Source organism: Anguilla rostrata, chromosome 3 (genome assembly GCF_018555375.3).
Source record: "Anguilla rostrata isolate EN2019 chromosome 3, ASM1855537v3, whole genome shotgun sequence".
Lineage (NCBI taxonomy): Eukaryota > Metazoa > Chordata > Actinopteri > Anguilliformes > Anguillidae > Anguilla > Anguilla rostrata.
In genome coordinates, this window is record NC_057935.1 from 5,476,667 (window position 1) to 5,489,620 (window position 12,954).

At 38.6% G+C, this 12,954-nt stretch overlaps 2 protein-coding genes across 2 annotated transcripts; both read left to right on the forward strand.

The window, feature by feature from the left end:
- The first annotated feature begins 1,653 nt into the window (after positions 1-1,653).
- Positions 1,654-5,072, forward strand: LOC135249956 (immunoglobulin superfamily member 3-like). Its single transcript, XM_064325693.1, has 6 exons — positions 1,654-1,769; positions 1,918-2,268; positions 2,798-3,151; positions 3,556-3,663; positions 4,357-4,406; positions 4,553-5,072. Exons 1-6 carry the CDS (start codon positions 1,727-1,729, stop codon positions 4,679-4,681), a joined length of 1,035 nt encoding a protein of 344 aa, XP_064181763.1. The 5' UTR covers positions 1,654-1,726; the 3' UTR covers positions 4,682-5,072.
- Positions 5,073-8,822: 3,750 nt separating this feature from the next.
- Positions 8,823-12,375, forward strand: LOC135249957 (uncharacterized). Its single transcript, XM_064325694.1, has 6 exons — positions 8,823-8,926; positions 9,075-9,425; positions 9,967-10,320; positions 10,719-10,826; positions 11,763-11,812; positions 11,988-12,375. Exons 1-6 carry the CDS (start codon positions 8,884-8,886, stop codon positions 12,114-12,116), a joined length of 1,035 nt encoding a protein of 344 aa, XP_064181764.1. The 5' UTR covers positions 8,823-8,883; the 3' UTR covers positions 12,117-12,375.
- Positions 12,376-12,954: the final 579 nt, after the last annotated feature.

Consider the following 12,954-nt stretch of genomic DNA (forward strand, 5'->3'; position numbering starts at 1 on the left):
TCCTGTTGATAACCTCTTCCCCTGTCAGAGCGCGCTAGAGATCACGCTCTGAGACCTGCTTGCTGGTCTGTGGGGGTGTTTTTTGCACAATGCTGGAGGTACAGCTTTCTCTGTGGTTTGGTCTGACTCTCTGGACAGTGGCATGCACCCCTTTCATACGTTACCTAGTACTCTCCCTCTCCCTCTCTCTTTCTCTTTCTCTCTCTTTCTCTCTCTTTCTCTCTCTTTCTCTTTCTCTCTCTTTCTCTCTCTTTCTCTCTCTCTCTCTCTCTCTCTCTCTCTCTCTCTCTCGATACTCAGGAGAGGTCAGAATTATGTGTGCTCTCCGCACGCAATTCCTTTCTAACAATAATAATACATATCTCTGCACTTAGATCAGAGGGCTGTCAGAAATCTTTCACTGGTAGTATGAAATCTTTATAATCATGGTCTTTCTTTAGCCATTTGATTAACTTTCATTGAGCTCAAAACAACATTTGACATGTTCGTACAATATGAGTTTAAACATTCTACAAACGTAAACATTTTTATTTAATCCCAAATTGAGATTAATATCCAATGACACCCCCTGTTATAATTAGTCAGCAGTGGGATATCTAAATCCTGTTAAACATGAATTCCTGCTAAATCTGCACAGTCCATGAGAATCAAGCTTTCTTAACAGCCATGGAAATCACCTTAGGTTAAAATAATCACATTCAGAATTCAAATAAGAGATAATATAACAGAGATAAGATAAACATTTCATTCACTTATGTTTTGACAATGTGAGACTCTGTTATTTTCTTATGGCTTACAGGGAACTGTGACATCACAGTATGAACATTCCACTGCGCTGTCCGTGGTTCTGAACTGAATAGCATCATCACCAAATTATATTTTTGGGTCAGGCATGTAGGAAGCAAATGTTTTTTTAAGGCCACTTCTTTTATTTGTTTTCAGATGACAAAAGCCACATGCACACAAATACACCCACCACACACACACACACACACACACACAAGCACACACACGCACACACACACACACACACACATAATTCCCTGGTAGATGTGTAGCTGTACGCACCTCTCCCGCCTTTAATCTAATAAAAGTCAATGTCCAGCATATAGAACACAGTGCAGCAGGTGATGTCCTGTTCAGGTGAAAAAGTCTGAACCAGCATCCACACTCTCTATCCTGTTAGTCTTCTTAAATAATCTTTCTAAAGTTTCTGTGGTACATTTTCACTAAGAAAAGAAAGAGATTGTGTGGTCAAGTGGTCACCCTCTCATCATCAAGCTTTGTGACAAGGCCCCTGATGTTTTGTGACAAGGTTGATTCCAAACTGATCCATTGCAATATCCCAGCTGAGGTCACATGTCAGTAGGGATCGAGGTGTAGTTTCCAATGTGTGATTATTCTCAATGTAAATTATTTTGAAATTTATGAAATGGCCACTGCACAGACATAACGTCATAACAATGGAAATAATGACGAGGGTCCTGTTTTGTTGCACTGAGAGTGTTGATTTGTGGACCTTTGTCACCCTATAATTAGCCTCATTGAGCAGCCAATCAAATCTTCCCCTGACATGTGACTCTGAATGACTCTACAGTTCAGGTTAACTGGAAATTATCACCTCAAGTCCTCCTCTTATCTGTACAGTTTGAGTTTTACAGCGCAGAGGACAAGCAGGGTCTCAGGCAGAGGAGAGTCTCCAGAAGAGGAGAGTTCAGACACGGTGATGCCGCCACTCTGTGCTGTTCTTGTGCTTTTCAGCAAAGTCTGTAAGTGTATAATTATTATTGACTTATCAGCCGAAATAACTTTACACTAGGACTGTATAAAGATGTTCATACTGAGCTTGCAGGGGTGTTTTATTGCTTATTTCTCATTGTCATTTGCATTGAAATATTGCTTTCTGTCATCTCACAGATGGTCTGCTTGGGAATATAATTCAGCCTGACGCGCTGGTGAGAGCTCAGCTTGGAGACACTGTGACTCTCCCATGTCTCTACCCTACAGAGGACGGGCCGAGTGTCAGCTGGTTTAAGCAGCCTCTTGGACAGAAGCCTCGGCTTATGGTAATAAAAATGAACTCTGTATCAGATGCTATATTTTTCGATCAGTTTAAAAACAGCACACGCTTCAGTGCTAAAGCAGCGGAGGGGAGATTTAACCTGACTGTGTCAGGAGTAGAGCCGTTGGATTCTGCAACATACTACTGCGCTCTTACAGTCGTCAGAGAGCTCAGCTTTGGAAATGGAACCACTTTAATGGTGACGGGTAAGTATGAAGCTTAGTTCATGTTTAACACTTGTGCAGGTTTCCAACAATTTGTTACTTGGCACACTGACACATTATCTGTGAAATATATATTATGTTATTAGTGAATTGTCTTGGACAAACTATCCTATGATAAATTATCCTGATCAATATTTTAATATAGCCATTTGCTTTTTGCTCTTTTAAAGGGGAAATAAAATTAAGAAAACATCATTATTTTAGGGGAGTGTCGTCCGAACTGCTTTGTTTGTTCACGTATTGGCTAAGTATTAAGAAGTAAAGAAATTGAAATATGCTACATTTTTACTCAATAGTTGTTACTGTAATTAAAGTGAAACATGAAATTTTACATACGATTTTTTTTAAGTCACTGTTAAAAAGTCACAAATGGACATTTTCTCATTAAATGAATGGAAAAATAAGCCAAAAAAAAATTGTATTTTTACAGAATAAACAGTTATGGAAAAATAATGATTGAATCCAAAAATATATCCTGTTATATTTTTAATTATCAAACTTAATTCTTCAGATTCAGAGTCACACGGCAGGACAGTAGTACTGCAGCAGCCCGAGTCTGAGTCAGTGCAGTCAGGAGACTCTGTGACTCTGCAGTGTACAGTACAGACTGAGACCTGTGCAGGACAACACAGTGTGTACTGGTTCAGACAGAGCACAGGAGAGTCCCCTCCAGGAATCATTTACACCCATGGAAACAGGAGTGATAAGTGCCAGAGGAGCTCTGGGGCTGTGTCTCCCACACAGAGCTGTGTCTACAACTTCCCCAAGAGGAACCTCAGCCCCTCTGATACTGGGACTTACTACTGTGCTGTGGCCACCTGTGGGGAGATCCTGTTTGGGAATGGGGCCAAGCTGGACATTGACCGTAAGAAAAACAATCACACATTGAAAGCATTGTCTTAATTAATTCCGATTTTAAAAGGTTCATACATTAATTTTGGAAAGCCATGCGCTAAAAGATTACTTAAATAATATCAACCGGGGGAATATTCAGAATTCATCTGAAATTATTGAATGTTTGTTTATCATTAGCTGATTTTTTTTATGTGGTAAGCTTTTATTGTTTGCTATTCCTCTTTTATTTTTTTGGAATGATTTTCCATAACTGTTCTAGAACTCCATTGTTTTCAATTACCAGTAGTGACTGTGACATCAGCATTAGAATGTTCAGTGAAGAACATTCTAATCACATGTTTGTGATCTCACATCTTAAAAGGTTCATGTTACTCTTGAAGGGTGCTGTACTAAATCTTGAATTCTATATGTCAGGGAATGAAGCTTTGCCTTTTTATTGCATGGCGGGAGCTTTGGCATTGAGTGTGATCCTAAATATTGTCCTCGCTCTGAAAAGGAGAAAGAGCTGTGAGAATTACAAAGGTAAGAGACCAGGTTTAACGGTGTGCTATGTGTCAATCTATTTTTATTTACAACATATACACAGTACAATCAAATGTTTGTTAAATCAGATCAGACAAGTATAAAACATACAAGATAATAAAAATACTCAATACCTTAATGGGTGCGGCACAAAAATTGTGAATTGTGAAAATGTTCAAATGTCAGTGTGAAGTAGTGCGGTTTCGAAATATGACAATAATTTCATCATCTGCATATAAGGCCATTTCATATATAGCATGCAGCTATGGGCATATACAGCATCTGAACAGTTCTGTAAAACAAGATGAAGTAAAGTTCATCCATTGGTGCAAATGTCTGTCTACTTTCCGGTATGTGCACATTATGTACACATATCACACGTAAAAGCAAGCCAAATCTGGCTTGAATTTATTCAACTTTACCATTTGATATTTACCCCAATATTGTATATTGGTTGTAGTTTTTATGTATTTGTGTTTGGTACCCAGCTGGCACTAACTTATTGTTGTCTGATGAATGCCACTGGCTATATGAAAAACACTGCTACCACTACTGCTTCAAATAATAACTACTACTGATGATGATGATGATGATGATATTTCATATTAGATTGTGCACCATTGAAAATCACTGCTTAAATGTATTATTTTCAGCCAACCACCAGTGCTTTACGTTCCTATTTCACTCTAACAGGAGCTGCATCAAACAACCAAGTGCCGGGAGAAGACTTGTTGAGCGGACAGGTACAAATATTACACTGAGAGGGCAATTAACTTCTTTAAATGACTAACTAACTAACTAACTAACTAAATCCATTTCTGTGGTGAATATTCTGCATAATTATTATCATAATGAAGTGTAATGTGCTATGCTATGCTTTTCCTTTCAGTGTCGAGATGAAGCAATGAATTACGCTGCTTTGACTTTCACCACCAAGAAACCCAAAGAGAGGAGGAACAAGAGGGAAGTGGAGAAAGTAACTGTTTACTCCGATATGAGATTTAGAGATCGCGAGTGAAGCTTTCCATAAAAATTTATGTTCATCACAAGAATGATCACAATTTATCAACTATTCCCTTGCCAGAATTGGTGAACATAATAATATGGGGCTGCAAATGATACAAACGTTCTGGAATTGCCTTTCCTAAACCCAGAGCCTCTTCTCTCATTTAAACATTGGACCCAACATACATGTTTGCAAAATAAATCTTTTCAATTTTAAAAGATATTGTTTCAAGAAATATGTATGAACCACTGAATAAACTATAAACTGCAAATTACTGAAGAATTACCTATGCAACAATTCAAATGTTCAATTCTCATTTTACATTTACATTACATTATAGGCATTTAGCAGACGCTCTTATCCAGAGCGACGTACAACAAGTGCATAGGTTTCATGATGTAGAGGCGCATTTTAGTGTGAAAGAGTTGAAATAAAATGGCAAAATGAAAATGTCAGTGCATTTGTCCTGCATGTAGTAGTTACTGTACCAAAATACTAAAGAAATTTCTAACTGGAAGAAGAAACAATGCATATTTTGAGAGACAAGGGCAAAAAAAAAAGAAATATTATAAACCATGAGAAAACGCGACTGCTTTCCCTGCAGTGGTAATGGATGGCGGTCAAACATTTGCTAAGTTTATTTCTGGAGTTGATCTCTCAATGTAATTTTCATGGAGATCAATTATCTTGTTACTCTTGTCATCGCTGTGAATGTGGGTACGCTTTAGCAAGCTTTAGAACAGCTGGATATGCATTCTGAAGGCTAGGCCTCTTGCTAGCAGAGCCGTCCCTGAGCCTTCAGTAACCAAAGCACTTCCTGTATGCACAGCGACAGCTTTCTTGTGTTCTCAGTTACTGATGCTGCACTGTATGTTTTAGAACAACTGGGCACATGTTCAGACACAATGACTCAGTGGCAGATTCCTTCCTGTGTACAGGGACAGAGCATGAACAGACTGTCACATGTTCATGCACTTCCTGCTGAGATGCCTGTCAGGTGTTCACAGGGGCAGATGATCTAGAGAACCAGGAGAGAGTAATGCCCTTACCCAGACTGGACTTGCAACTATAAAGTATTTAGTTTTGACAGAATAATATTAAACAATGACCTTAAAATGACAAAAGGGAGGGGTTAAAGGTCACATGGACAGATACCTTTGCCTGATATGCTTCCTGCTCTGAGGTCACTGCACTGCTTATTGTTTCTGAAAGCTTTTTCACACGGCTCTCTTTTTCATTACCAGTAAAATGTGTTTGTCTGTTTCAGACTGCTTTGTTGTGGTGACAGGGGAGGTCCAGATATTTTCCACTCATAGCCTTATACATTCAGCTCTACACACACCAGAGCTGCACAGGAAGACTGACCTGCTGCACAAAGCTGTATTCACACCTCCCTCTCTCAGCTCTGAAAACACACTGACGCTCTGAACAACTTCACACCTCAGACCACCTTTCCATTCCAACAAACCTGTGAACAAAAGGCAGTGCATTTATATTTCAAAATAAAAATACTAATCTAAATCTGTCCCCAAGTTTCAAAGTTTAGTACCTAAATTGCAGCGACCAATGGTCAGCATGGCACACTATAATTAAAAGAACTTTCTATTACAGAATGTATTCATCATCAATAACATATTTAATGCCGCGGCTTTTTAGTTTTGATATGATCCACTGCAGCTTCATCATGACCTCCTTTCAAAATGTGTGTTATTCTACCAGTAGGGGGCAGCACATCATAGAAATGGAAAATGTAATTATGCCCACATTATTGTGATGATATATTATGGTTTTAAGACCTAAGAGTTGTATGATTCACACCATATTGGTCTGATTGCTCTTATTCGGGTGTATATTTAGGCTCAGCTAGTGCACACGTTTTTCTGAGATTTTTAGAACATTACTCACAATGCCGAATATGATCGTGCATAAAAGGCTCAAAAAAGTGCATATAAAAAAGATATACATATACTCTATAAGTGACAAAAATGAAGAAATTACTGAAGTGAAGTGAAGCCATGATGATTTTCACCTCAAACATCATCAGATGTATTGAGACACAGCATCTGGATCACTTCCCTCCTTTTCCCGCCCTGATGATGCATTTCATGGTCATGTGACCAACTGTAGTCTCATGGGTCATGAAAGAGCTCTTGACTCATTCAGGCCCTGCAGTCTGCATAATGAATGTATGTGCTGAGTAAGGTGTGGAGCAGAATGGATTCAAATGAAACGATCCCTGAATCATGGGGGTTTTTACTGGGTTGCAGGTGCATAGGTGAAAGGGAAGAGAGGGAGAGAGACAGTATTACTGTGTGTGTGTGTGTGTGTGTGTGTGCATGTGTCTGTGTGTGTGTGTGCATGTGTCTGTCTGTGTGTGTGCATATGTCTGTGTGTTTGTGTGCATGTATGTGTGTGCTTGTGTGTGTGTGCACATGTGTGCAAGTTAATTTCCATTGGGCACTGATGGTTGGGGGCAGGACATTGTCAGTATTAACTTTAGACTATTTATGTTTTTGTTTCCTGTTGATAACCTCTTCCCCTGTCAGAGCGCGCTAGAGATCACGCTTTGACATCTGCTTGCTGGTCTGTGGGGGTGTTTTTTGCACAATGCTGCAGGTGCAACTCTCTCTGTGGTTCGGTCTGACTCTCTGGCCAGTGACTCAAAACAAAACCCCTGTGCTCTGCTTGTGGCATGCACCCCTTTCATACGTTACCTAGTTCTCTCTCTCTCTCTCTCTCTCTCTCTCTCTCTCTCGATACTCAGGAGAGGTCAGAACTATGTGTGCTCTCCACATGCAAATCCTTTCTAACAATAATAATACATATCTCTGCACTTAGATCAGAGGGCTGTCAGAAATCTTTCACTGGTAGTTTGAAATCTTTATAATCATGGTCTTTCTTTAGCCATTTGATTAACTTTCATTGAGCTCAAAACAACATTTGACATGTTCGTACAATAGGAGTTTAAACATTCTACAAACGTAAAATTTTTTTGATTTAATCCCTAATAAATATAAGTAACCAATGACACCTCATGTTATAATTAGTCAGCAGTGGGATATCTAAATCCTGTTAAACGTGAATTCCTGCAAAATCTGCACAGTCCATGTGTATCAAGCTTTCTTAACAGCCATGGAAATCACCTTAGGTTAAAATAATCACATTCAGTATTCAAATAATTGATAATGTAAACATTTAAAGATTTCATTCACTTGTGTTTTGACAATGCAAGACTCTGTTATCTTCTTATGGCTTCCTCAAGATTACAGGGAACTGTGACATCACAGTATGAACATTCCACTGCGCTGTCCATGGTTCTGAACTGAATAGCATCATCGCCAAATTATATTTTTGGGTCAGGTTTGTAGGAAGCAAATATTTATTTTTAGGCTACTTCTGTTTTTTGTTTCCAGATGACAGAAGACACATGCACACAAATACACACACAAACACACACACATACCCCATGCGCGTGCGTGCACACACACACACACACATGCACACACATGCACACAAACACACACACACACACACACTCACACTTCGTGGTGGATGAGCTATATGCACCTCTCCCGCCTTTAATCTAATAAAAGTCCAGCATATAGAACACAGTGCAGCAGGTGATGTCCTGTTCAGGTCAAAAAGTCTGAACCAGCATCCACACTCTCTATCCTGTTAGTCTTCTTAAATAATCTTTCTAAAGTTTCTGTGGTACATTTTCACTAAGAAAAGAAAGAGATTGTGTGGTCAAGTGGTCACCTTCTCACCATCAGGCTTTGTGACAAGGCCCCCTGATGTTTTGTGACAAGGTTGATTCCAAACTGATCCATTGCAATATCCCAGCTGAGGTCACATGTCAGTAGGGATCGAGGTGTAGTTTCCAATGTGTGATTATTCTCAATGTATATTATTTTGAAATTTATGAAATGGCCACTGCACAGACATAACGTCATAACAATGGAAATAATGACGAGGGTCCTGTTTTGTTGCACTGAGAGTGTTGATTTGTGGACCTTTGTCACCCTATAATTAGCCTCATTGAGCAGCCAATCAAATCTTCAGATGTGAACCTGAACCTCCTACAGTTCAGGTTAACTGGAAATTATCACCTCAAGTCCTCCTCTTATCTGTACAGTTTGAGTTTTACAGCGCAGAGGACAAGCAGGGTCTCAGGCAGAGGAGAGTCTCCAGAAGAGGAGAGTTCAGACACGGTGATGCCGCCACTCTGTGCTGTTCTTGTGCTTTTCAGCGAAGTCTGTAAGTGTATAATTATTATTGACTTATCAGCCAAAATAACTTTACACTAGGACTGTATAAAGATGTTTATACTGAGCTTGCAGGGGTTTTTTATTGCTTATTTCTCATTGCCATTTGCATTGAAATATTGCTTTCTGTCATCTCACAGATGGTCTGCTTGGGAATATAGTTCAGCTTGACGCGCTGGTGAGAGCTCAGCTTGGAGACACTGTGACTCTCCCATGTTTCTACCCTACAGAGGATGTGCCGAGTATCAGCTGGTTTAAGCAGCCTCTTGGACAGAAGCCTCGGCTTATAGCGATACAAATGAACTCTGTATCAGGTGCTATGTTGTTCAATGAGTTTAAAGACAGTGAACGCTTCAGTGCTAAAGCAGCGGAGGGGAGCTTTAACCTGACTGTGTCACGAGTAGAGCCGTCAGATTCAGCCACATACTACTGCAGTATTTCACGTGTCAGTATGATCAGCTTTGGAGATGGAACTACTTTAATGGTGACGGGTAAGTATGAAGCTTAGTTCATGTTCAACACTTGTTTGTTTTAATGTGCAGGTTTCCAACAATTTGTTACTTGGCACACTGACACATTATCTGTGAAATATATATTATGTTATTAGTGAATTGTCTTGGACAAACTATCCTATGATAAATTATCCTGATCAATATTTTAATATAGCCATTTGCTTTTTGCTCTTTTAAAGGGGAAATAAAATTAAGAAAACATCATTATTTTAGGGGAGTGTCATTCGAACTGCTTTGTTTGTTCACGTATTGGCTAAGTATTAAGAAGTAAAGAAATTGAAATATGCTACATTTTTATTCAATAGTTGTTACTGTAATTAAAGTGAAACATGAAATTTTACATATGATTTTTTAAAAGTCACTGTTAAAAAGTCACAAATTGACATTTTCTCATTGAATGAATGAGCCAAAATCTTTGTGAAAAATTGTATTTTTACAGAATAAACAGTTATGGAAAAATAATGATTGAATCCAAAAATATATCCTGTTATATTTTTAATTATCAAACTGAATTCTTCAGGTTCAGAGTCACACGGCAGGACAGTAGTACTGCAGCAGCCCGAGTCTGAGTCAGTGCAGCCAGGAGACTCTGTGACGCTGCAGTGTACAGTACACACTGAGACCTGTGCAGGAGAACACAGTGTGTACTGGTTCAGACAGAGCACAGGAGAGTCCCCTCCAGGAATCATTTACACCCATGGAAACAGGAGTGATAAGTGCCAGAGGAGCTCTGGGGCTGTGTCTCCCACACAGAGCTGTGTCTACAACTTCCCCAAGAGGAACCTCAGCTCCTCTGATGCTGGGACTTACTACTGTGCTGTGGCCACCTGTGGGGAGATCCTGTTTGGGAACGGGACCAAGCTGGACATTGACCGTAAGAAAAACAACCACACATTGAAAGCATTGTCTTAATTAATTTTAAAAGGTTCATACATTAATTTTGGGAAGGCATGGGCTAAAAGATTTCTTAAATAATATCAACCGGGGGAATATTCAGAATTCATCTGAAATTATTGAATGTTTGTTTATCATTAGCTGATTTTTTTAATGTGGTAAACTTTTATTGTTTGCTATTCCTCTTTTATTTTTTTGTTATGATTTTCCATAACTGTTCGAGCAATCCACTGTTTTCAATTACCAGTAGTGACTGTGACATCAGCATTAGAATGTTCAGTGACGAACATTCTAATCACATGTTTGTGATCTCACATCTTAAAAGGTTCATGTTACTCGTGAAGGGTGCTGTACTAATTCTTGAATTTTATATGCCAGGGAATGAAGCTTTGCCTCTTTATTGCATGGCGGGAGCTTTGGCATTGAGTGTGATCCTAAATATTGTCCTCGCTCTGAAAAGGAGAAAGAGCTGTGAGAATTACAAAGGTAAGAGACCAGGTTTAACGGTGTGCTATGTGTCAATCTCTTTTTATTTACAACATATACACAGTACAATCAAATGTTTGTTAAATCAGATCAGACAAGTATAAAACATACAAGATCATAAAAATACTCAATACCTTAATGGGTGCGGCACAAAAATTGTGAATTGTGAAAATGTTCAAATGTCAGTGTGAAGTAGTGCGGTTTCGAAATATGACAATAATTTCATAATCTGCACATAAGGCCATTTCATATCTAGCATGCACCTATGGGCATATACAGCATCTGAACAGTTCTGTAAATCAAGTAAAGTTCCTCCATTTGTGCAGATGTCTGTCTACTTTCCGGTATGTGCACATTATGTACACATATCACACGTAAAAGCAAGCCAAATCTGTCTTGAATTTATTCAACTTTAGCATCTGATATTTACCCCAATATTGTATATTGGTTGTAGTATTTATGTATTTGTGTTTGGTACCCAGCTGGCACTAAGTACTAATTACAGGCACAACAGCTGTGATGTGACAAACCTTCGATTATGAAAATAAAATAGCTCTTGAGCAAAAGCCAGTAAAAAGCAGTAAGAGAGAATGCAGAGTAAGTACAGTTTTCTGGCCTCCAAACAAATTAAAATATTTTTAAAGCGATATGTAATCTCCACTGGAGCCAACCCTAATTCCCTGGAGATTATATCATAGATGTACTCCTCTGATGGATTTCTTATTGTTGTAGCAAATTATTGCCATCTGATGAATGCCATTGACTATATGAAAAACACTTCTACCACTTCTGCTTCAAATAATAACTACTGATGATGATGATGATGATGATGATGATGATATTTCATATTAGATTGTACACCATTGAAAATCACTGCTTTAATGTATTATTTTCAGCCAACCACCAGTGGTTTACGTTCCTATTTCACTCTAACAGGAGCTGCATCAAACAACCAAGTGCCGGGAGAAGACTTGTTGAGTGGACAGGTACAAATATTACGCTGAGAGGGGAATTAACTACTTTAAATGACTAACTAACTAACTAACTAACTGACTAACTAACTAAATGCATTTCTATGGTGAATATTCTGCTAAATTATTTTCAGAATGAAGTGTAATGTGATATGTGATATAATGTGCTATGCTATGCTTTTCCTTTTAGTGTCAAGATGAAGCAATGAATTATGCTGCTTTGACTTTCACCACCAAGATACCCAAAGTGAGGAGGAACAAGAGGGAAGTGGAGAAAGAAACGGTTTACTCAGATATGAGATTTAGAGATCGCGAGTGAAGCTTTCCATAAAAATGTATCTTCATCACAAGAAAGATCACAATTTATCTACTATTCCCTTGCCAGAATTGGTGAACATAATAATATGGGGCTACAAATGATACAAACGTTCTGGATTTGCCTTTTCTAAACCCAGAGCCTCTTTTTTAATTTACACGTTGGACCCAACATACATGTTTGCAAAATAAATCTTTTCAATTTTAAAAGATATTGTTTCAAGAAATATGTATGAACCACTGAATAAACTATAAACTGCAAATTACTGAAGAATTACCTATGCAACAATTCAAATGTTCAATTCTCATTTTAGTGTGAAAGAGTTGAAATAAAATGGCAAAATGAAAATGTCAGTGCATTTGTCCTGCATGTAGTAGTTACTGTACCAAAATACTAAAGAAATTTCTAACTGGAAGAAGAGACAATGCATATTTTAAGAGACAAGGGCAAAAAAAAAAAAGAAATATTATAAACCATGAGAAAACGCGACTGCTTTCCCTGCAGTGGTAATGGATGGCAGTCAAACATTTGCTAAGTTTATTTCGGGAGTTGATCTCTCAATGTAATTTTCATGGAGATCAATTATCTTGTTATTCTTGTCATCGCTGTGAATTTGGGTACGCTCTAGCAAGCTTTAGAACAGCTGGATATGCATTCTGAAGGCTAGGCCTCTTGCTAGCAGAGCCCTCCCTGTACCTTCAGTAACCAAAGCACTTCCTGTATGCACAGCGACAGCTTTCTTGTGTTCTCAGTTACTGATGCTGCGCTGTATGTTTTAGAACAACTGGGCACATGTTCAGACACAATGACTCAGTGGCAGATTCCTTCCTGTGTACAGGGA